At 48.8% G+C, this 23,865-nt stretch overlaps 1 protein-coding gene across 4 annotated transcripts in view; it reads left to right on the forward strand.

Annotated features, from left to right (window-relative positions):
• HEG1 (heart development protein with EGF like domains 1) overlaps positions 1–23,865 on the forward strand; it is a 51,842-nt gene that overhangs the window by 2,835 nt on the left and 25,142 nt on the right. For 3 of the 4 annotated variants that reach the window (XM_058839407.1, XM_058839410.1, XM_058839411.1), the window contains exons 2-10: positions 15,401–15,667; positions 16,654–16,884; positions 17,275–17,547; positions 18,732–19,040; positions 19,451–19,768; positions 20,294–20,611; positions 21,504–21,800; positions 22,421–22,975; positions 23,322–23,663. In XM_058839407.1, the coding sequence (XP_058695390.1) occupies positions 15,401–15,667; positions 16,654–16,884; positions 17,275–17,547; positions 18,732–19,040; positions 19,451–19,768; positions 20,294–20,611; positions 21,504–21,800; positions 22,421–22,975; positions 23,322–23,663 (2,910 nt within the window). The remainder of the gene's footprint in view (positions 1–15,400; positions 15,668–16,653; positions 16,885–17,274; positions 17,548–18,731; positions 19,041–19,450; positions 19,769–20,293; positions 20,612–21,503; positions 21,801–22,420; positions 22,976–23,321; positions 23,664–23,865) is intronic. The other variant, XM_058839409.1, reaches the window with a different exon arrangement.

Raw genomic sequence — 23,865 nt, forward strand, 5'->3', positions numbered from 1 at the left:
CTACTTCACATGGGCACTGAGTGAGCTGAAGGGCACTGTATGCCACCAGCCTGGGTTTGGTTACAAGCTCTGTCCTCCTGCAGGTCTCATTATTTCAGGTTTCCCATCTGTGAAATGAGAATAATTCCAGTGACACCACAGGGACACCAGAGGTAACACCGAACCCCTGACAAAATCACTGTGGCTGGGATCTCCCTGCCATGTCCCTTTTCCTGCTACTTCTGCCCACACAGGTGCCCTGCCACGGTGCCCAGCACAGCACGGAGCTGCTGGCACTGGGCTTTCCCTGGGAAGCTTTTCTGCCATCTGTGTCTGTCCTTCTGTCCGTGCTCCCTCTCTCCCATGGCAGATGCCACCTTCCTATGCGGCTTCCCTGGTGGGAGCCCTGGAAATGAGGTGTGAAATCACCTGAGAAGGAACTAGCTTTAATTGCAGCAGAGATTTAGGCTGGCTGCTGGGAGAAACTTTCCAAAACTCTTAGAAGGGGTAAACAGTCTGCATTTATTTATGTATATTTTAAACTTTCTGTCTGAAACTTTCTTTGTGTGGACAACGCAAAGTTAGGAGCGAAGGAAGAAAATGCCGAGGATGTTTGTTTGCACAAAGGTATGGTCTTGCCTCCAAACCTGCCTCACATTTTGCAGTATGTATTTTGTGGCTGCTGGGGACAGAAGCCCAGCTCTCCCTGCGGCCACACTGAGGCAGAGAGCTGTAAGATGCTGCTCTCTAGCTTTGATGCAATTTCAGGTGACTGTGGGTGGTGCAGGAAGGATGCTTCCTCCCCCTGTGGTGCAGGGACAAGGAAGGATTGCCTCCCATGCCTCTGCACCGCTATCAAAAGGCTGCAGGGTTTTCCTGTCTCGGGCATCTTTGCTGCTCCTCTGTGAGCTCTAAGTGGATTTGGTTGGTGTGCTGTGAACATGAACTCCCCGGGGTTGTATGGATTTAGCTCTGCTCCCTTGGGGTACATAATTTAAAGCAAAAAATAAAAGAGAAGGAAGAAAAGGCATTTCAGAAAAGGAGGAAGATTGGAGATCAGCTTTCCTGCCTGTTCCCCTCTCAAGCCCTGGAAGGTAGCAGGGGTCGTGCACTGGGTTCGCATCAATTGGTGGAAGCACTTTATGTGATATTTAAGTGCTAAATGAGTACAGTCTGAGAGATAATTGTGTGACCTGGCTGGCAGGGAGTGCACAGTGATGTGTATTGACTGACACTGCCGTGGACAGAGATGTGAGCAGGGCAGTGGGAAGGGGAGAGCTGCCGTGGCTGAAGCCCATTACTGGGCTCCCCACAAAATCTGATTTCCCAGTACCAAACCACCAGTGCCAGTCTGTGCCCATTCAGCAGGTGTTGGCAGCATGCTCTGCTCCAGCATTTGGAGGGATAATTTAATTTGCTTTATGCTTTTCTCATGGCTGGGGGGATGAGGGAGATGGGCTGTTGCTGCTACGCTTGCAGGGGCTGGTGCCAGCCTTGCTGGTGCATGGTGCATTCCTCAGCAAATACTTTTTTCAGTATCAGAAGTTGCAGGTACTGATCTGTTTAGAGGAGTGTGAAGTTTCTGGGACATCCTGTTTCCTTCACCTGCTCTAACAGATACCAATTTTTCGGCTGCCAGTCAGAAACCCTCCTTGACTGAACTCTCAAGCTGTTGTCTGTGCTCCATTCTCCATTCTCCCCATCCTGCTCATCTTCAGGGAGCCTGTTGGAGCTGCTGAGACTGACAGCTCCATCATCATCACATCTCTCAGAGGTGGCAGAGGATTTTGTTTGTTTAGCAGAGGGGTTATGATGCCAGGTTAGAAAAGCTGCTGGTTTTGGTGGTTGTAGAGAAAACGAGTGGATGCTGCTGACCATGCCTGTGCATCCAGAACATAAAACATGAAACTTGGTAGGTTGTGTTGGTATTAATGGAGCATTTATCCATGCTAATCAAATAACCACAACAGAAAAAAGAGCTATTTCAATTAACAAGCTAATCAAGCCAATAAAACCTGCCAGTGCAGTGATAGCGTTTCAGTGCTGTGGTGTAGAGATTAAGGCACCACCGACATCCACAGCACTTCTGGAGCTGCTGCTGGAGGGACCTCCTGGCTGGTGCTGTGGGTTCCCCATCGATGGGAGCTGTGTTCCATTTCCAAAATAAGGATAGCTACAGAGTGGCAAGGTTCAGCTGTGGCTGAGCCTGCAGACTTTTTGCAGCACAGAAATACTGTTGTTCTGCCTCTGTCTGTGTCCAGTCAAGCCACCTGGGGTGCTCCAGGTGGGGCTGAAACCCCTGAAATACCCCCAGAGAAATGATCTGGAGCTGGACAGACTGTAGATAGCCGGTGTAAACTCTCTAGATTCTGTGGCTTTCCTTCCTCACATAGTTTCAAGAGAGTTTCTCTGGTATGGAGGGGTGAGGAGTCTCTGGGGGGTATCAGGATATCTCTGGGCAGAGAAACAGCACTGCTTAAACCTGGGCTCATCCATTCAGACGTGCCAGAGCTCCTCTGGAAAGAGGCAGGGACAGATCCTGGCACCTGCTCTGGCATCTTTCTGCTGTTGAAATGGTGCAAAGCAGCACTGGAGCAGTTTGACCAGCTGAAATGTCAGAAGGTGCTCCAAGCAAATCAAAGGTTGACAGTTTTAAAATATTCCCTTGAAAATGCTCAATACAAAATCCATAGTCTGTAGCTTGTGAGCAAACTCATCACGAGGCCTGAATACCCCAACCACAGGCCCTGTTATTTACATTCAATTAAAGATGTAGGTCATACAATAGGTTTTTTCTCTTTCCTGAATGGCTGAACACAGAAGGCAGAATCCAATTTTCAGTGGCAGCAGACGTGATTACAAATTCAAATTTTTATTTATTTGAGCAGTTTTTACAACATTTGCATTGTAATTTGCTGTTTCTGTAAATATGAGAGGTTCATTTGCTGGGATATTCATCCAGAGGAGATGCAAGAGGGCTACAAGCACAGGCGTGGTGAAAGAATGAAGTCTGTGGGTTCCTCTCAGAAGAAAATGGTTTTGTCACATCTGACAGCTCTTCTCTCTCACCATTTTCTGCATACATGCAGCTGATGTGTGTGCACCCATCACCAGATATCTTTTAATGCCCAGCTGTTATATATATATAACATCCTGCTGCTTCAGCAAGGGGCACAGTTCATGCAGAGTCCGCGTTCATCCTTTCGGGCTGAAATCATTCACATCTGAGGACAAGGAGAGAGTTTTCCCACCCAAAAGGGAAATGATGTTGCATTACTGAGCGACCAGCCCAAGTAATAATATAATCTTAGAAAAATGCAATTCCCTTGAGTAAAGGAAGCTCTGTAAACTTCAGCTCCTCCAAGCTGTTAGTGTAGCTGTTGCCTGTGCTGTAGTAACGCTGCTGTCAGACACAGTTTACTGAAGTGCTCTGGAGAGAACAGGGGAAAAAGGGGATAGTAACCAGTTCCTGTATAAAATGAGGACCTCTTGTAGGATGTGAATGCTGTGAGGTATACAATACAGATTTTAGGACCTTGGGTTACATCTCTTATTTGCTGTAAATTTGTTTTTTGTCTCGTCTCAGTGCTGGAGAGGGTGATGGTCACTCATAGTCATGAAGACTTGGAAAAGGGGCAATGCAGAGCCAGGGTGAGCATAGGGATCAGCTGGAGGAAGGTAAAATGATGAAGGATTTCCACTCACTGGCGTCAAAAGCCTGGCTATTCAAAACCAGGGGAGAAAAAAGCTCGTTTTTAGAGCTATCAGTGTATGGGAAAACCCATGGAAGAGAGAAACATTTGAGAAATTTACTCTGTGAGTAATACCTGTGGTTTGTTCTCTTCTGCTTGCCACAGGATGGGTGTCATTAGTGTGTGCTGTGTTTTATCTTGGGCTCTGTGGGTGCTGAGTGTGTAAAGGTCCCAGGGCCAGGGCATGGACCGAGCCATGAGGATCCCCCTTGGGCTGGGTGCAGCAGCTCCCCAAGCTGGACACTCACTGGGAACCTTCTCTACCAAAGTGCTGGTCTTCACAAAACCTCTAGGAACTTGCTGTCTTGGAGGTCTCTGCCTTCCAGGCTAATTTGTTTAAATGTATGAGAACAAACAAAACTGTCTCAGGAGCTTCATCGCTTCAGAAACCAGTATGAAATGCGTGAGATATAAAAATATTATTTTAAAAGTTCCTGAGAAGCAGGGTGTCATAATCAACAAACTGCTCCCATGCTGCTGCCCCCATCCCTCTGTGGCTTTGGGTGGAGCCATTTCCAGTTGCTTGTCCTCTGTGCAGGCAGGGCTGTTGAGGAGGGTTATATCTGCTTTTGCATCTGCTGTGCCCTTGGTTTGGAGTCATTTGATAAATAGGTTTGCAGTTGGTTACTTAAGCATCTCCCAAGCTGCAGTCAGCATCTCAGCTGTGGGCGAGGGAGCACTGCTGCCAAAAGTCAGGATCTGTGTCAAGAGCCTCCTAAGATTTGCCTGTTTTTCCTTAAAACCCCAACTCCTGGAGTTGTCATTACAGGAGAATCACTTACGAGGGGTATAAAAAGAACTTCTGGCTGTTGATGTGGTAGATAAAAAAGCCTGGCAAACATTAGCTGCAAAGCAAGGAGTCACAGAAGAAGCTCAGGTTGGGTGTATTTTAAAATACCACTAGCTCCAAGCTGGTCTCCAGAAGCTTTTGTGTCCAGACAGAAGGGTTGTTTCAGACACCCCTGCTTGGCAGGGCTCTGCCAGTACATCTGCAGAAGTGCAACCCTCTGCCCTGTCCTGCTTTGCTAGGGGAAGAGAGGGAACACAGCAGGAATGCTGAGGGCAAACCCAGTTGCTGTCTGTCCAGCTGTCTGAATACCTTGTGCAAACGCCTTGACCTTGGTGGATGGACTCTCCGCTGGGGAAAACAAACTCCATCTGCCTTTTCACTCTGGAAAAGGCTGGGAGGACTTTTAAAAGGCCTTCTACAGCATTCTGACTGTTGTCTGGCTGAGGGTGATCATGTCACTTGCACTGTGACCAAATGCTGCAGGTCCTTCCCTTTGCCCTGCAGTGTGGACAACCCATCTTGGGCTTCCAATTTGGTGCTTGGAAAAAGTCCACTGGAAGTGCCATGACCCTTGCAGTTCCTTTGCCAAGGCAAACATGGAGATATTTGAGGGACCTTTTACACAGTGGTTTGATGGCAGCAAGGCTCTTGCCACTGAAGTTTGGGAGAAAATAACCCTTTCTTTTTAACTCTGAGATGAAGTCAGTGGGAAAGGAGTGAGGAGGAATTTTAAGTGGTTTGATAGAAAGGCATGCAAACTGTGCACAAAGGGTTAAGTCAGCAGGGTTAGCTGTCATCCCAGGGGTACAGCCCAAGCTGCATTTCCCAGAAGACATCGAGTTGCACACACACATTTAGGGCGTTTTTCTCAGCATTTTTCAGCACGCTGTGATGGCAGAGGTTTTGAAGGCTGTTACAGGATGAGTCTGACCTCTCGCCTCTATAACCAGGCAGACACTGTGGTAATTTCTGCTACCAGAAGCACCCTTAGATTCCTGTGAGATCTCCAGAGCATGGAAGAAACCCTGTGCAGGCGTTTTGGACTGATGGACAGGCTTCTTTGGTTACTGGTAGCAAAGGAAGGCTCTCTATTTCCTTGAAGAGCATGCTAAAAGGCTCTTCTGCATCTGGAGTGACAAGAGGAATTTAGATCTATGGAGCACAATTATTCACGTCACTGCTTGTTAGGATGCTGCTGTTAACACCCTTCCTCTTGTGGAAAATCTCTTAAGCCCTGAGGACTGATGTGAAACGTCATGCTCTGGTGAACTTTGCTGAAGCGGGGATGAATCACACTAACTTTGGCCTCAATATATTATCCAAAAAATACCTTCTCTGATAGCCTAGCAGGAGGGTACTGCTGCCCACCCACCCAGGGTGTCAGGATCTATTTTGGGGGGAGGACAGCACTTTCTGGAGTAGGCATAAATTGAGGGGTTGATGTGGGAGTTTAGATATTTGAGGGGTTTTTCACTTGGCTTTGGTTTTGAGTGCTCTATAAAAGCAAAAGGCAGGTCTGTAAGAGATCTCAAGACATTTCCCAAGGGATCTCAATATATCTCCCCTTGCAGGATCACCCAGAATGGTAGATAAGTATACCACTTTTTTAAAAATGAGAAGGGTTTCACTGCATCTCTGAATAACTGTTCTGCTACATTCATGCCACTAAAGGTAAGAAAACACTTTCTTATCAGGGAAACTGTAGCAGCTGGTAGTTAAACCTTCCACAAAGAAATATCTCAGACAAGTGTTGGACAGGTTTGACCCTGCATTACTTGTGAGATCTCACAAACTGACAAGGTGATTTAGCAATTTGGGGAGGAAATGCGAAAGGTAACCCTGTCTATTGAACTCATTTCTATCCTGTGATGGGAATGATTTCCAGGAGTGGAAGCATCCGCAGATAAACTGCGCATGATTTGCGTTCCTTGTCAATTGGAATCAAGGACCTTGATTGTGGAGCATAATGCTGCTCTTGTAATTCAGCCTTTATCTTTGTGCTGGAGCTGGGTATAATTGTATCTGTGTCTGGAGGGACAAGGAGAAGGGTTTCAGTGGCTGGTGCTCACAAAGGCATCTTTAGAAACCTCCTCACCCCTGGTACAAGCTTGGTAGGGCTTAAATGAAAATACCCCTGAGTAGCTTTAGACATTTGAACAGTCATCATTGTTTGATTCAGATTTGGTTACAGGACTAACATCTAAATGTTAATTCTTTTTAGGACATTATCAGCTCTTTCAGCAAATGCAGAATGGGGATGCAATATTAGACCGTCAGCCAACCCTGCAGATAAAGGTCCTTTGAAAGGATATTTCTTAGGAGAGAAACATTATCAGAGAATGCAGAAAATCATGAAGATGGTCTCTTCTTAGGAACAGGTAGCAAAAATTATGCATGAAGAAAGCTAAATGAACCAGGAGGCTTTTAAACTGGGGAGTAAGAGCAATTTTGTGTCCTCTGAGGACAGTCCCCAGCATGCAGTCAGATATCCTTATAATCCTGTCCTGCAAAGTGCTGGTACACCTGGAGACTGTAGGGTTTTGGATGAGCTGTGTCACATGCTGGGTTAAGGCTGAAGTTGGTGGTCACTTGATGGCACGGAGGTGCCAAGGCACTTGATGTGTGGTGGCTCTGGACTGGGTAATCTCTGTCTTTGTGTGGGCAGGTGGGTTTTGGGCACAGATTTCTGTCCTCCCAGTCCTCTGTGCAGCCTTGCTCACCACACCACACCTATACACATCGAGGTAGGCTGTGACCTGACCACAGTTCCCTCTGAACCCTCAGGGACAGCTCAGAGGAGACAGCTCAGAGGTGACAGCCCAGTCCTGCCCTTCCCCAGCACCCACATCTGAAAGAAAGTCTCTATTTTTCAACCTCCCCCAAACCTGTGCAGAAAGGCACTGGAAGTGGTAAATCCCTTCCCCTGTTGTCAGAAAGGAAACGTGTGACTGCAGAGGCAGAGTGGTGCCGGGTGTTCCAGCTGCCCTGGGCAGCGCTGCTCCTCTGCTTGGCAGTGCTGACCGCTCTGCTGGTGCCATGGGGAAAGACCTGGCCCATCCCCTGGAAGAAGGAGGCCTGGCGCCATCCTGAGCGCTGCCACCGCTGCTTCCGGCGGCAGATCGGCACGGTGTCATCTAGGAAATGAGATTTAGATCATCATCCTTTTGCAGCAGATGGGGGAAGGGAGGTGGGGGCCCTTATCTCTTCTGGGGATTCATCTCTCTTTAAGCTGCTTTATTTTTTTGCCCGTTTGCCTTTTTCTCCATCCCTTCACAAGTCTCACTGCCCCTTGCTGAAGGGTAGGAGCCACGAGAGCATCCATGGCTCCTGCTGCCATGACACCGTGCCCTGCATCCCACCCTCGGTTGGGCATCAGGCTTGGGCTACCTCCAGTTTTCCACTGTTATGGGGTTACATCTTGCTGGTCTGCATGGAGGGAAGAATCCACTGAGCCTTGTATCTGGTTGTCACCAAATGGCATCTACCACTTGGCAGTCTGATGATTTTCCTGCATCCAGAAGGGCTCCTTGTCCTTCTCATCCCCACAATGCCCTTGAGAAGTTGCTCAATTCCCAGGCTGGTCATCATCCCTGGTGTGACTGCCAGCCAGCAAAGCTCCTTGGCATGTGCTTAGTGTTAAGCATGGGGAATAATTCCCTGGGGAGCTCTTCTTAAGTACATTGCTGGAGTGAGGCTCTGGTCAAGACACCTGGATCAAAGCCCATGTGCATCAGTGAGCAGCATGACTTGGCCCCCAGGGGCTCATGGCAGCCTCTGGCTGCTCCCAGCATCACCTCTCAGCATTGCAGCACCCTTTTCCTACTCCTTCCTTCATGTTCCCAGTGTTTACTGTCCCTTCCTGGGTGTGGGAAGCAGCTCCTGGCTCAGACCACATAGCTTCACCTGGAGCTGGGACCTGTGGTTTTGTTTCCAGAGTGGGATGTGAAAATACAATCTTGTTTTCACTTGGGTCTGCAAAGGGCTGAGTCCTTAGCCCACAGGGCAGATGTCTTTAGTCACACATCTGCTTTGTACTGCCTGGCATCACTTTTTGATAGGCATTGAGGTTTTGTGCAGAAGAATCTGTGCTTCAGCCCATAGTCCTTGTGGTTTTGAGTTAAAACCCAGGTAATCACAAATACCAATAGTTTGGGTGTTTTTTCCCCTGCAAGATCTGTTTAAGTCAAATACAAGTCACTGAACTTATGTTGGGAGTAAATAAGCTACATGGAATGGCTTTGGTTATCATGAGGTCACACAGAATGAGCTAATGCTCCCTTCTGGCCCGGGAATTAGACTTTTCAGACAGCAAAATTTCATCCTGCAGGTTCTAAGTCTCTGGCACCTTTCCTTACAGGGGAACCCAAGCCCCAGGTCTGGGCAGTGCTCAGCCCCTTGTAGAAATGCTCACCCCTTATCCCCAAAACACAGCCCTGCTTGGGGCAGGTTTCTTACCCTGCCAGTTTAAATGAACGTGGGCAGCTGCTGGGGGGTGAAAGCCATCCGGTGGATCGTGGTGCCAGGCTGACAGGCGAAGTGCAATGAATCTCTATGTAACAGCAGTGAGCTTGCTGCCCTGGAAATATTGACCCTTGTGAGATTTTCACAAACTGCAGACCTTGCAGACAAATTCCAGGGTTCTGGAACTATTTGTGTGAGAGGTCTGGAGAAAGAGCCATGTTAGAAATGAGGCTTTGTGTTTGCAGAAGCTGACAGCAGCATGGTGCTGCTCCCTCCAGCCTCACTAGCCTGTTTCTTTCCACTTCACCAGCACTGTACACACCACCACGGATTTTTTTTTTTCCCATCTTTTTTTGCAGCCAGGATGTTGTTTCTTGCCTTTTTATTGTTCCAGTGACCTAGCAACTCCACTTTGGTGGAGTCCTGCCAGGAGACTTCCTCCCCAAGCCGTCTGATAGTGTCCAGCAGCACTGCCCTCGTATGGGAGCAGAAGTTAAAATGACACCAGGCTGGGTCCCTGTGTGGCTTTTGCTCTGGCCTCATGAGTGCTGGTGAGGGCAACGTTGTCTTCTCAACTAGAAAAACTTCTAGGGGACTTTAAAAATTCCAGAAAAAGGAAGGAGAAGTGATGTGTGGGTGATATTTTCTGTAGTATTTCTGCAGGACATTATAGAAAAGCCTGGGGGGTTTTAGAAATGAATTTGCTGATGCTGAGATTTAACATTTGGGATCTATGGTGCAGGCAGGGTAGCTGGGGACATTTCACCATTGCAGGGTTGTGGGAGAGGGGATGGAGAGGAGTGCTCAGAGAGTTGTGTAGTTAGGGAGATTTATTTTGGCTTAGTTTTATTGATGTTTACTAATAACAGTAAGAAAGAAATCCCTTTTGGTAAGTGCTTCTGGGACCTGTCAGCTGGTGCTGCCTTCACTCTGCCCTGGGCCTGCAGGGGTTTTCCCCACATTAGGCTGCAGGGATGCTTCTAGGGCAGAATACAAACCAGCTGTCAAGCAAGGAAATATAGCTGAGTTTGGCTTTCTGCTCAAGAAAGGCCATCAGGACATGGGGCCTGGGGCACTGCAGGTTCAATCTATGCTGGATGGATGGATAGATGGATTGAGATTTTACCGGAGCCTCAGCATGGTTATGGGTTTTTTAGCAGTATGGTAAGTCATGGCTCATCCCTGTTGGAAGTGGAATTTAATATAAAGTGTTTTATATATACATAAAAATGTTGATAAACCAGGACTTTTTTTTTAAATTCAGTTGCTAAAAGCTGTTTAAAAACAATAGTTAGTTAAAAGCGGTTTGAGGAGCTGCCCTGACTCTGGGCTGGTGGTTTTCAGGCAGCACAGGTGGTCCCATGGATCCCTGTAGTCTCAGGGATCTGTGGATTGAACCAAACTGCCCAAGAAAGATGAGTAAGAAGCTTAGGATTTCATGGGCTTGAGCTGGTGATCTGGGAGCCTGCACCTCCCCAGGGAAATGTTTAGGACACCAAAACTAAGAAGCTGTAAACCTCCTGATAAGCAGAACAATATCCTGTCCCTGCACTGTGAAGGTTTTATCCCAGTTGTGGGCACTCTGTATGAATATATCCTGTGCTTTTGGAAAGGATTACAGACTTCTGTGTACTCTTTATTTTGGAGAACCTGTTTCCTTGCTTTAGGGTACTGTTTTTAAGAGCAGTAATTGGATCCTTTTTTCTTTTTTCCTAATGGCATCTCAGAGCATCAGATTCTGGGATGGTAAAAAAAAAGAGTGGGAAGCAAAAATGGCCTTTAGCATCCTCCAAGGTTTTACAGGTCCTGGAGGGGAGGTGGTGTGGAAGTGCAGGGTGTTCTTGTGTCATAAAGCAGAGCTGCAAGCCAGGTGCTGTGGCATGGCACTGGAGTGTCTGAGGGCAATGCTGATGTCCTGGGTCCCCATCGCTGGAAGTGGCCAGGTGGGCATTAACCACGTGGACCCTGGCATTCTGAGCGTGCAGGGGCTGCTGCTGGCATTAAACCCCCATCACTTTTCTTGAGCTGACATATTAAAGCTCTAGGCACCTTTGTTGGCTGCACAAATCCTTCCTATTATGGTTCAAATGACTGAAGGGCCTGTGAATTGCTGTCCTGCTCTGCTTGGGGCCCAGTGGGGAGAGGACAAGGAGCGCAAGGCACTGCCAGGGAATGTGCCTGTGGGGTACTGCATCCAAACCAACCCCCACAAAAGGGTGAGAGGTTCTGGCATGGCTTCTGCACCTCTTCTTTTCCCCGTACACCCTCTCTTGCCACTTTTCTCAATCCAGATGGAATAATTCCTTGTACTGATATAAAAAAAAAATAGCAGAAAGGGGTTGACTGCATGTGGTTAAAAACCTCTTGCATTTTTCCCGCACTTAGTGCACACGAGGGACCTTTCCCGGGCAGTATTATCAGTGTTTACGCTCAACTGACCCATCTCAAGTATGAATTTTTTAAAAGATCCATTTCAGCCCCCCTCCCCTCCTCCAACTCCCCCCTCCACCCCCCGCCTTGAACTTCTTCTTTCAGAGCAAGAACAAGGAAGGAAATTGAAAATCCCCGAGAGCCCTGGACGGTCCAGATTTAGGGCTTTAGCTTTTGTTCGCACAAACTCACTTGGCTCCTAAGCGGCCTCCACCCATGATCCCGACATCCGCAGCAGCCGTTCAAAACAGAGCCCGGAGCCGCCCCCAGCCACCGCTGCCCCGCGCAGCCTGCCTTTCTTCCCAACCTTTCCCTGCAGCCAGCCAGGAGTTTGCAGAGTCGAGATGAGTTTGTTCTCCCCTCCGAGAGCCTCGGATGATGTTAAGATTATGCAACGCTAACAGATGTGGGGTTTATAATTATAGCTGCCTGTCCTCGGGAGGAGCCTGCTGTAGCTCCACGCGCGGCGCTCGGCATGGGATGCTCCGGGGCTCCCGGGATGCTCCCGGGATGCTCCAGGGCTGACGGGATGCTCTGGGGCTCCCGGGATGCTCCCGGGATGCTCCCGGGCTCATGGGATGCTCCCGGGCTCATGGGATGTTCTCGGGCTGTCCCGCAGCCCTGGTAAAACAAGCGCTGCATGGGCGGTTCCATTCCCATTCCAGCGGGAATGCTCCCCAAGGAATGCCCACCCTCCTGAGGAGGCACTGCTCCGGGTGAAGGGCTGCTCTGGACTGTCGACTGCTCTTGGCTTTCCTTCTGGGCGAACTCGGATTAAATTTGTGTTCCTCAGTCAAAAAAGTATTTTTCTGCCCCTCGAGGGGAAAAAAATTCCCATCTGTAGGGAAGCAGTGGGGCTGGGATAGCTTGTGGTGTGCCTTGGCTGGCTGCAGTCTCCTGACAAATGCTGCCTGTGGGGATGCTGCTTTCCTGGCATTAGCAGGACACATCCCTCCTCCCTCCCTGCCCTAAGATGCCTGTGTGTGATCACAGTCACTGCAGAAAACTCGTGTTATTGTGCTTTTTGGTGTTGTGCTGACCCATGGCTGAGTTGTGAGCATCACCTAAACGCTGGTAGCATCTCTGAAACAGGGCAATGCCTGTGCTGTGTCAGGGATGGAGACAGAAAATTGTTGGCCCAAAAGAGATTTTTCAGGAGTCTCACAAGGTAGATATCCAACTGGGCTGCCAGGGGCAAGCCCAAAGCCTTGAGAAATCAGCTGGAACTTGATCTGTTTGTCCTGGCTGAGATACATAACTCGGCTCACAGCAAGCCACGGACTTGTTATGCTTGCAAAGAAAAAGTAACTCCGAGCCTCGACCTGTCTGGTGAGCATCACTGCTAGTTTTAACTGGGAAAGAAAACATCAGTCCAGTGGGTGGCAGCGTTTTGTGCTGGAAGTCAAACATTTCTCAGTGGCTGTGGTTATGCGGAGTTAAACCATGCAAAACTGTTGGCAGCTTAGGATGTGACAAAATTGTTAGTGACAGATTGGTACCTCAGCTAAAGAGCCACTCTGCTTTAAGCCTTTAATGCATCAGCGGAGGCCAGATGGTCCTGTGGGGATTTTTTGGGAAGAAGTTTGGTCTGGTCCATCCGCTCCAGAGGAGGGTTGCCTTTGAAGTCTTAATTTTGGTAGGCAAATCAAAGAGGACATTGTAGTTATCTAGCACTTCTGGCTAGATGGATGTGAGATTTCACTTGATGGATGTGAGATTTCAAGTCTATTTTGTTGAACAGCACAATTTTTTTGTGTTTCCTTACTACATGTTGTGGATTGGATTTCCCAGTGTGGCTCACACTCTGTACCCACCAAACTGGGGAGCTGAGCACGAGGTTTTCCTCCCTGCATCAGGGACCTGGCATACCTTGCAGGGCAGAGTTAAAAATGCTAGATGACTCTAAAAAGCCTGTGTAAATAATACCTTCTCATTCAGCCCCTCCACTGCCTGGCTGCACTCAAAGCCAGGTTTGCTGGCGCCCACAATAAGGGGAAGGGTTTTGCTTCAGTTTATTTCCAGCAGCTCTGCAGAGCCAAAAGAGGATAGCAAAAACTCTGAGGTGGATTTGCAGGGCAAACAACCACCAGATAAGCAAACAGCAGTGTTTTACTTTTGAACTGGTCTCATTCAATCAAGGAGCATAGCTGAAGGCACTGCTTGCTGGCATTTCCAGGCTTACTTTATAAGAAGTGGCAATGAAATGCCTGCTGCAGTGTCATGCTGTATATTTTAGCCTGCCTGTCCAGAGCCCTTGTTGACAAATGAGTTGGCAGCCTGAGAAAGCAGATTTCCCTCTGTCTATCCTCATACCCTAAGGGTTTCTTTAAGCATCTGCTGCTTTGCCTGCTCTCCATGCAGCAAAGCTGGCCACAGGCTTTCCAGTCAGCATGGGCTGCTGAAAAAAAAGCTGAAAGCTTTTAGTGAGAGGGGGATGGAGAGAAATTCAGTGCACTGCATCCAGCACAGCCACGTTTTTTGGGGCTGCTATAAATTGACTTGTGGGCTACAATTACAGGCTGGGTATTGGCTCACAAATGAATGTCCCCTGCCACTTCCCATCCCCCTGTCCAACTGGTGAGGACCAGAAGCTCTTCCCATGAAACTGGAGGTGGCTCACAGTGGGCTCTGGGTGGCAGTGGCATCATGGCCACTGTGGGGGTTGCCAGAAAAAGTACTCTGGGGGTTCTGCTTCACCACAGCTCTTGTCTCCTTGGCTCATATGGGGTTTACACTCCCAGGATGAAGTACAGACTGTCCCACCTAGCCCTCTATTTTTTTGTGATTTCCCACTGAAGCTATTGCAGATGGATAGAGGACACCACTTCTGAAGTTACCACCTCTGCTGTGGCAGGTACAGCAACTCATACAAGACATACAAGACAAGGAGGAGGTGTCCCATAGGTGTTTCTCTTGAACACACAGTTTTCTTACAGAAAATGTTTGGAGCCCCAGAGCAGGTTTAACCTTCAAAATCAGAGCTTTTGGGCAGGGAGTGACTGCCTTTAGCTGCTGTCTGTGGATGCCATGCACGACAGAGACTGCATTTTGGTTTTAAGGAAGATGGGCAAAACAGGGACCTTGCCCTTTCAGATTTGGACTTGCTTTGACTTGCTATGAGCTGTGAAAGTCATCTAAGGCTGCAGTGCCAGCCAAGCCTTGGGACTGTAACACAGGTGGTGGCTGCTGGTTTTTGTGTGAACTGATATGCAGGGAAATCCTCACAGCCCTGGGTGGTACCGTAAGCTGAAAACCCTGATTCCCTGGACCACCACTCATGCACAATCTTCTTCTTCATCTTGTTTCTCATATTCTGGTAGACATTAATGTTAGAAGTGCCAAAATATTTCATCACGCTGGGGTACTTTGGCACCTGGGAGGGCTGTGTAATCCACACCATACACTGATCTATATCCCCAGTGCCTCATGGTGGCTGGATGGGTTGTACTGACCCTCCTGACTGCCCTGCAGTTCTCAGCCAGCTTCATGCCAGCTCTCTGGAGGTGATGGGGTTTGAGGTCAGGTGTCCAGCAAGCCATGGCCAAGTGGAGAGAGGGGAAGAGCTGTGGGGCCCTCCCATCTTACATTCAGAATGGAGCACAAGGGCTGTGCTGGGCTGTCAGCTCCAGAGATCTTCAGACTCCTCCCATGGACTCTACACTGCGAGTATTTCAATTAGTTATTTGTTTTAAACTTTCTTTTTGCTCCTTTCAAAATTTATTTCTCCTAACACAAAATAATCCTGAGGGTGCTGAATTGAATTAGTCTTTTGCACTGAGGTGGGTTTTGGTATTTGGTCCCACCGACCAATCTAGTTTCCACTGGTGCAAATCCAAAAATAAATTTCATGTCTGTGTTTTGATTATGCAAAGTTTTTCTCTAGTGTAAGTAAATGAGCTCAGAGCTTGGCCTTGGTGTTACTGCAGTGAACTGAGCCTGCACATCAGTGCTGATGGGATCTAAGTTTTTTTCTTGTCTTTCCTTTTAGTCATTGAAAGCAGCCATCAGGAGAGAAGTTCAAGCACGGAGATAAGGACTCCTGGTGCCCCCGTGGAGCTGGTGACAATGCTGGCTGGGAGCAGGGAGTGGGCATCGCTGCCTGCCAGGCACGGGGCAGTGCCAGCAGCAAGCAGGGGCAAAGGGCACACCAGTCCCCCTGCCAGTGATGGGGATGTCACCCTTCCAGGAGCAGGATCCCCAGAGAACCCTTCTGCTGGGACAGTGACCCACCTGCTCACCCACAGCCATCCTCCTGGTGAGTTTTATGGGTGTGGGAGCCCCTGCTAGCTGTTCCCAGTCCACAGACTGAGCATAGCTGGTGGGTTAGAAAGTATTCCTGCCCCACTGATTGAAATGCAGATTTTTGAGAGAAATCCAATCTTCGAAAAGCTCGGCTTTGTTTTTTAACATTACAACACAGATGATTCTCAGGAGCTGCCACTGTTTTTCACCACACAGCAGTACCCAGGGAGTCCTGCCCATCCACTGAGCTCAGGGGCTGTGCAAAGAGCAGAGACCCCCAGGCATCCCCACACCTCCTCCCAGCAGGAACTGAACCCCATCGCAAGCCCAGCCTAGGTTATAAGAACTCAGCTTAAGAATCCCTGACCAGCTGTGATGATGATTTGTGGTGAGGTCCTTACATGAAAATCCTGCAAGTGAATACTTATTTTTGGGCTTGTTCATAATCTTCAGCCATAAGTAAACCAGTGTACTCTTTTAAGCATGAGCTTAAATCAAGGCCTGTTTCTCACAGCAGCAAGACAAGTCTGTGCTCCTTGTCCTGTCCCCAGCTCAGTTTATTTCTTAATATCCCCACCTGAAATGATATAAGAGTAGAGATTTTCTTTAGTTTTTTTTATTCCTTGTTCTTTTTCTGCACAGAGACTAGAATATGGAGTTGGCATGCCCAGGCTGCCAGCTGTGGGCTGTTCTGGCACCAGCTCCTTACTGCCTTCTGCATTTTTAATGTCTCTAAAAAAATCAGTTTCTTTTGCCATGCACAAATGAAGACAGTGTTTAAAATACCATTATTTTTTGGCGACAGAAACCCTCTGTTCCCATCAATCCCTCCTGCAGTTAAATTGTGCTCTGTTAAACAGAGGAAACAAGGGATGCAGCTGTGACCCTTCCTGTTGCATGTGGTAGGGCTGGGTACTACTGCAGGTGATGCTGCTGCCACCCAGCTGAGACAAAAGAACTTTTCCAGGTGAACATGGGTCTCTCCTTGTTGCTTTCCAGACCCTGGAAGCCATCACCATGCTGCAGGCAGGCAGGGGAGAGGCAAGAGGGCTCTGGCCTCTCCCAGCACCCCTGCAGCTGCTGAAGGGACAGCACCAGGCTCAGAAACCATCGGCACTGATCCGGCTGAGGGGACGCAGGGAGGGCACCATGGGGCCTGGAGCGTGTCAGGGTTTAACAACACTGTGAGGGCAGTGCTGCAGACTTCATCTTCACAATCTCATCACCCAGGTGAGCCATCCCATTTCAGCCTAGGAACACTGGGAAAGTGTTCCAACACCTGGGAACGAGGTGAATGCTGTTCCCCAGAGCAGCCAGCATTGGTTAAGCCTGGTTCTCCTGTGTTGTAGAGCCTTGTGGATCCAGCTCTTCATCCTCACTGTGCACTCAGGATAGTTTTCTGCCTTGCTTTATGTGCAAGGATGGAGAGAATAATTCATATGGCTTCTCCTGGTGCTCAAAATCATGAATTATGTGGTGCAGCTTCCAGACAGAAAGTTTCTGTAGGCACAGTACAGACAGGGGGGCTGAGGGGCAGGGGAAGCGCGGCAGTGTGGAATGGTGTGCGGGCAGCTAAGCCCATCTCAGGGCTCTCATCTGCTTTCCCCCATTTCCTTGCAGGCCCTGACAGCCTCTCTCAACCAGTGAGCAGCTGGGTGGGCACAGAGCTGGGCAGCAGCCCTGCCATGGGCACTGCAGCTGCTTCACCCAGCCCCTCGGGGAGCAGCCCCAGCACTGCCCTCCCTGCCTCCCTGGGACAGCCCCAGGCCTCCTCCCAGGCTGCAAGGACCCAGACTGCTGCAGAGCACATCATGCTACACCCCAGGGGTGTCACTGGCACCTCCACCAGCCCTTTGCTGACAGCATCACCTCCCAAGGACAGCACTTTTGGAGGTAAGCTTTGCTGGCCTTTGTTTCATAACTTTAAAAAGCCATTTTATAGTATTTGTATTCTTGAAGCAGAGAAGATGCTCTGTTTTTCTTGCATGTGCTCTGTTTTTTATTATTTGGATGGTTAGCTGAAATTCCCTGCTGAAAGCAGGAAAAAGCAATGGAAAAAATAATTTGATCCAACCCCCCCAGCATTTTCCACTTAAAAAAATGCAAAGTTACTTGGATGTTATCACAGTGTTTTCTGCAGGGTGAATGTCTGCAGCTGTGAAGTATCTTCACTGGGCCCGTGCCAGCTGCAGAGCAAGGGCAGCTCTGAGCCCCATCTGACCTGTGCCCAAGTGGTGAAGGAGTGGGGTGGGAGGTTGGGAACCCACACTTGTGGCCACGTGGGTTTGCCCTCAGCTAGACAGGGTGAGATGCCTGTGCTTAACAGCTTGCTCAGGGCAGCAAAACTGAGATCTCTGGGCTCCATGGCTTCCCCTTGCTTTCTCTGCAGCAGCCAATTTCTGGAGTTCCCAAAAACAGACTTTGCCCAGCTCCACATGGATACTGAAAACCTCAGTGTTGCCAAATCCTTATCCTGTGTCCAGGGCTTTTCAGGAGCAAACACATCTCCAGGGCTCTCACACAGACACATCCCTTCCCTCTGTCACAGCTCTTGGGAGCACTGCAGGGGCTGCAGGAAAGCAGAGATCCAATATCCAGAGGACAGTGCCCCGCTAAGCCCTGGGATGTGTAGTGAGCTGCAGGCTCATATGGGAATGTGGCTGTGCTTACGTTTCCTCCCTTTGCTGCTTGATGCTGTGCTCAAGCCACAAAAAAAACCCAAACCAAAAAACCAAAAAACCTAGAAAAAATTCCGAAAAGAAAAGCCTGAGTTGTCTATTTCCAGCAATATTAGAGCAAAGGTGAGATTTAAAGGCAAATCCCCACAGACCTTGTCCTGTGGGGTTTCCTGCTGTCTGGGCCACGCCACTCTCACAAAGCCTGGCAGCAAGCCCTGGGTTTTGTGCAAGGTCTTCCTGCGGTGAGGAGAGTCATGCCTTTCCAAAGGAGCACTTTGTCCAGATTGAAAACTTCCTATGCTTAATATCTGTATGTGCACCATTAGCATCTGGGAAGAAAATGGATCCATCTGTTTATAATTTCATATGTATAAATCCATTTTTTTTATTGTACCATAGCCATTGGAAGCAGCTACCAGCCATCCAGCAACTCAGCTACGGAGAGGTTTGGTTCGGATTTCCCCACCACCGGCACCTCCATTCCCACAACAGCCACCAAGGGTGGAGGGAGGACATTAAGGTCTCTGCCAGCCAGCACCAGGCTGGTCACCATGGCAGAGATTTCCACCTCTGGGGCTGAAATCACCAGCTCTTCAGCCCAGAGCCAGACCCCTGGGATGTCTGTGGGTGCCCAGGGTGATGGAGGCAGAGGTGCCACAGACCCATTGCTCACAGGCTTGCCGTCTGCTTCAGAAAGTGCTTCCGCAAGTGAGTTTTGATAGATAGCTGTATACCTCAGAACTCTTATTTAAAGACTCTTTATTAACAAAATACATCCTTTTTATTTTAAAGAAAGGAGGAATAATATTGTATTTGGCACATTCTGTACATTTAAAAGCATTTCACAGAAATGAAAGTATGGATAAATATTATTCTTGTTGGAAGGGGAGGATAGATTTTCCTTGAAAACTTCCAGTTGAATTTTGCAAGCAATAACTTCAGCAGTTCCTGTTTAGAGACCACTTTTCCCCCCTTTCTTAATGATTTCCCAGTATTAAATATTTACCTATTGAATATTCACACATACATTGTCTACATCTACTGATAGTGGGACTAAACCTACCCAGCAGTTTTTATTTATGTTTATGAAGTTTTGCCTTTCTCTTCTCCTTTTTCAGATTTTAGCAGCAATTATGAACCCCCCAAGAGCATCCCAGGTGCCAAAGAGGCGCCGCTGCACTTGGACATCCAGGGTGCAGACATGTCCAGCGTGGCAGTGGGGACACTGATGTCCCCAGAGAGTGGCCACACATCTGGGATGACAAGGGACTCTGCCACCAGCACCAACCCCACAAGCTCTTTGGGTGGGACCTCCTCTTCCTCGAGAACTGGGACACATCATCCCAACAGCTCACAGGAAGCCACCGATCTCCCGAGCCCTCCTGGGGGTCCTTTGCTCACAAGCTCCCTGTCTGCCTCTGAAGGCCCTTTCCGAGGTAAATTTGTTAGTCTGAAAGCTGTCTGCCTTGGGGCTGGGTGAGATTTCACATCCATGCCCTGGTTTTCTTCAGATATGGTCATCAGTCATTATCAGATACATGGATGCTTTTATTGCTGGCTGCACTGAGCTGGCAGTGGGGTGGGTGAGAAGGGGTAGAGTGGAGCTCAGCTTTTGGGTGAAAAAGTGGAAATCATTGGTGGCCTCATTACTAATGAAACTCCTGTCCTGGGAAGAACATTGGTAAGAAATAGTGCACACAATTTCCCTGCCAGAGATGCTTGCTGGGGTTTTGCAGCTGTCACCAGGTGCTATATCTGCCATGCAGGCTGGTCTATAGGGTGTGGGTTTGAGATTTTTCATGGCTTTTTGTAAGGCATATGTACCTGTATTTAAGAGATTCACCTCTTCCCAGAGAACCACCTTCAGTTTCTCAGTGGGCAGCACAGAAATGGGTGCTGAGCACACAGTCGTATGTGTAGCTCTGTATGCATAAATCAAACCTGGTTTTATTGTATCCTAGGTGTCAGAAGCAGCCACAGACCAGTGGCTGAGAAAGCCTCCCTCACTTCCTCTGCCACCAACACTCCCATTTCAGCCACATCCAGCGGTGGTGGGAGGCCAGCCAGGTCTGCCTCGGGCAGCAGCCGCTGGACAGCAGCCAAGGGCTCCACGTCCAGCAGTGCCATGCACAGCACCTTGGGCACAACCCAGCCCTTGTCCACATCTTCTGTGAGAGAGACCTCCAGAGCTCAGGGGTCCACAGGAATGACAGATTTCACTGAGGTGGAAGACCCTTCCTTAACACGCTCTCGCTCTGCTTCGCAAGGTCCTTCCCCAGGTAAGCTCACGTTAGAATTGAAATACCATTTTTCTCACGTGCCAAAGGAGGAATTCCTGTAGCTTGCACTTACCTGACTCTTTCCTGCTATGTAGAATATACTGTTTGGAAGGATACAGTATGATTTTGTGTCTGAAATTATTCAGCTCTTTCTTGATAAAAAAAAAAGTGCTTTAGTTTTTTTACAGAAAGGGCACGTGTGTGGAAAGTCTCATTATGCCAAGAAAAATAATTAACTTTCAAATCACAGTCCTTTTTTTTACTATCCCCAGTTGCTATCTCCATGTTACAGACAAGAGAACTAAGCAAGTGAGGATTAGATCATGTCCCTGTGGTCCCAGGGATCAGACTTCAGTTCCTACATTCTGTCCTACTTCTTGGATCATGCTGCTTTCCAGAATTTGAAGCAGCTCAACAAATTTAAGGCAACTTTGAATGTGGTTTCTGAGGTCCTTCATGCTGCTGTTTCATCATAGTCCCCACTGTGGTTCTGAAGGGGTCTGTTCCCCTGATCCTGTTTCTTCAGACTTTTCTAAGACCTTCACACTGCTCAGGGTAGTGCTTTGTCTGAACTGATTTCCAGGCTTTTCTGGGTCGTCATGATATTTGTTCTAGCAGCATGGAGTGCACTCAGGCACATAATGGTGAAATCAAGTGCACAGCATTAGTATTTCAACAGTTTTTATATAATAGCACTTTTGTCAGCATCACGCTGTTTTTTAGAAGACAAATTTTTGTAGGAAGAATTTACGTCTTTGGAAATTGATATCTTCTCATATTTTCTACTTGTGTTTGTGTACTTGCTGCCTCTGGGTGCCATTGGAAGAAAGCTCATTTTTATTTATAATTTCATATGTGTAAAAATGTAACTTGTTTCTTTATCACATTTTAGCTACTGGAAGCAGCCATGTGTCATTCAGCATCCTCTCAACAGAGAGAAGAACCAATTTCCTCACCAGCAGCACCTCCGTTTCCACGACAGGCACCAAGGGTGGAGGGAGGACATTAAGGTCTCTGCCAGCCAGCACCACACTGGCCCAAACAACAGAGATTTCCACCACTGGTGCTGAAAACATCAGCTCTCCAGGCCATTCCCATTCTTTGGGAACCCAGGGTGGTGGTGGCAGAGCTGCCACCCTGAACCCATCGTTCACAGGCTCGCCATCTGCTTCAGAAAGCACTTCCCCAGGTGAGCTCTGGCCACACATCAGACACCCACCTGCATGGACAGTGAGGGCATGCTAGAAGGTGCTGAATGATGGCATTGGACCTTATGGATGAAAATTTTGTGCCCTCGAGATTTGCTGTGTTTTCAGGGACAGCACCATTTCAAGAGTGCCCCATTTGCTATGTTTATACTGGCAGAAGCAGCGGCAGTCATTCCTGACTCCCACCCTGGGGTGCAAAGGCAGTATTTACTGATCCCATACAAACCTGCCATGCTTTATTTCAAGTACCAGAGATTTGGGTGCTGTGTAACCTCCCCCTCACTCGCTGTGGGTGCAGAGGTGACAGTGTGAGTGTCTGGTGCCCAGGTCAGGCCTGTGGCACCGGGGGCAGCGCTGAAGGGAAGCAAACCCCAAAGTGTTCCCATAACTTGTTCCTAGTGCCTTGTCCAGGGTGCTCTGCTGTGAGCAGCACCTCCTAGCACAGGAGAGAGCTGTGCCTTCACAGCTAGAATTTTCCACAGGATTGGGTTTTCTGCCTCGTTCTTTCTGTGCCCTCAGCCTGAGGTTGGTGATGGAAGAGAGAACACCTGCTCATTTATAATGTAGGATGCATAAATCATTTTGTTTTGCTCTTTCTCAGCAGACGAGACCTCAGCAGGGGGAGGACACCTGCCTGTCACCAGCACAGTTGGTGTGGTGACAGCTACCACCAGTGAGGAGAGCAGCACAGTGCCTGTGTTGGACACCCGTGGAGCTTCCAGTGCCACAGGGAGCTCCTCTCCCTCTCCCCCCTACACCAGCGCCCTGGACACAGTCCTGCTGTCCTCAGCAGCAGCAGAGCCTGGGAAGAAGAGTAATGTTTCACAGAGCAGTACTGGACTCAGGGAGCTTCCAACAAAGCTGCTGCCTGCATTTTCTCCCAGCATTTCAGTGCCTTCACCTTCAGCCACACTCTTCATCCACAAGGAAGGGACATCCCAAGCCCCAGGTAGCCGCAGCATGTGGAGCACAAAAACAGAAAGCCTCACATCTCAGCCTGACACAGCTGGGGACATCCGCACCGGCCCCGTCCCATCCTCCACGGCATGGCCTCGGGTGACACATGTGTCATCTGGCCAAGCAGGGTCTCCAGAGCCCAAGGTCACCCTTCCATCCAGGGTCTTCACCTACTTCTCAGCTGCTGCTGAACCTTCCAGTGAGTTTTTCTGAACTCTGGGGTAGCATTTGACTGACTGTCCCCTCCTCTGTAGGATTAGTATGGCACAGCTGTTGCAGGTGTTATGGACAGCATTTATAAATGGTCATGGTTCTGCCCAATGGTTCTGTATATCTGCAGCTGCTGATGCTTAACAAGAAAGGTTTCATTCTTGAGACTTGTAGCTTGTTGCTGTAGGACACACTGACTGTCTGCTGGGTTGGGGTGATAATTATAAATAACATAAACATCCCATATTCTAATGGTACTGATTCCTTGGTATTTGGACAGTCCTGTCTGCTGGGAGATGATAAAATCAGATACCTGCTTTTCAATCCTTTTCCAGCTCCTGGCAGCAGCCATCGCTCCCTAAGCAGCTCAAGTGCTGAGAAGAGGATGTCCAGCCCCGTCACTGATCCCATGTACAGCTCATCCACGTCTGCGGGTGCTGAGGAGAGGATGCTGCACCCAGTGACAGATGGCACATTGGCTGGTGCCTTGGAGAGCTCTTCTGTCCATGCTGAAGCTTCCAGCCCTCCAGAGCCATCTGAGCCAGCGCTGGTGGAGCAGGGCAGGCCAGCCAACGCCTCCACCAGCAGCGGGGCTTTCACGGGCTTTGCCACGGAGACGGTCTTCGTACGTTCTGCCAAGATACCCACTTACTCTTCTTTCCAAAATGATCTCACAAGTAAGTTGATGTCTCCTGGAGTACATCTGGTGGGAATTCACATTGACCTGTTTTTCAGTATGGTGTACATAAAGTTCTCGTTCATTACTACATTCAGTACCACCTGTGGGTTCACTCGGGGATGTTTCCATCAAAAGACTCAAAACCAGACCCCACACAGATGGGGAACTATTCCAGAAATGGAGCCATAAACACTCCTGTT

Source organism: Poecile atricapillus, chromosome 5 (assembly GCF_030490865.1).
Source record: "Poecile atricapillus isolate bPoeAtr1 chromosome 5, bPoeAtr1.hap1, whole genome shotgun sequence".
In the NCBI taxonomy this organism is placed as follows: domain Eukaryota; kingdom Metazoa; phylum Chordata; class Aves; order Passeriformes; family Paridae; genus Poecile; species Poecile atricapillus.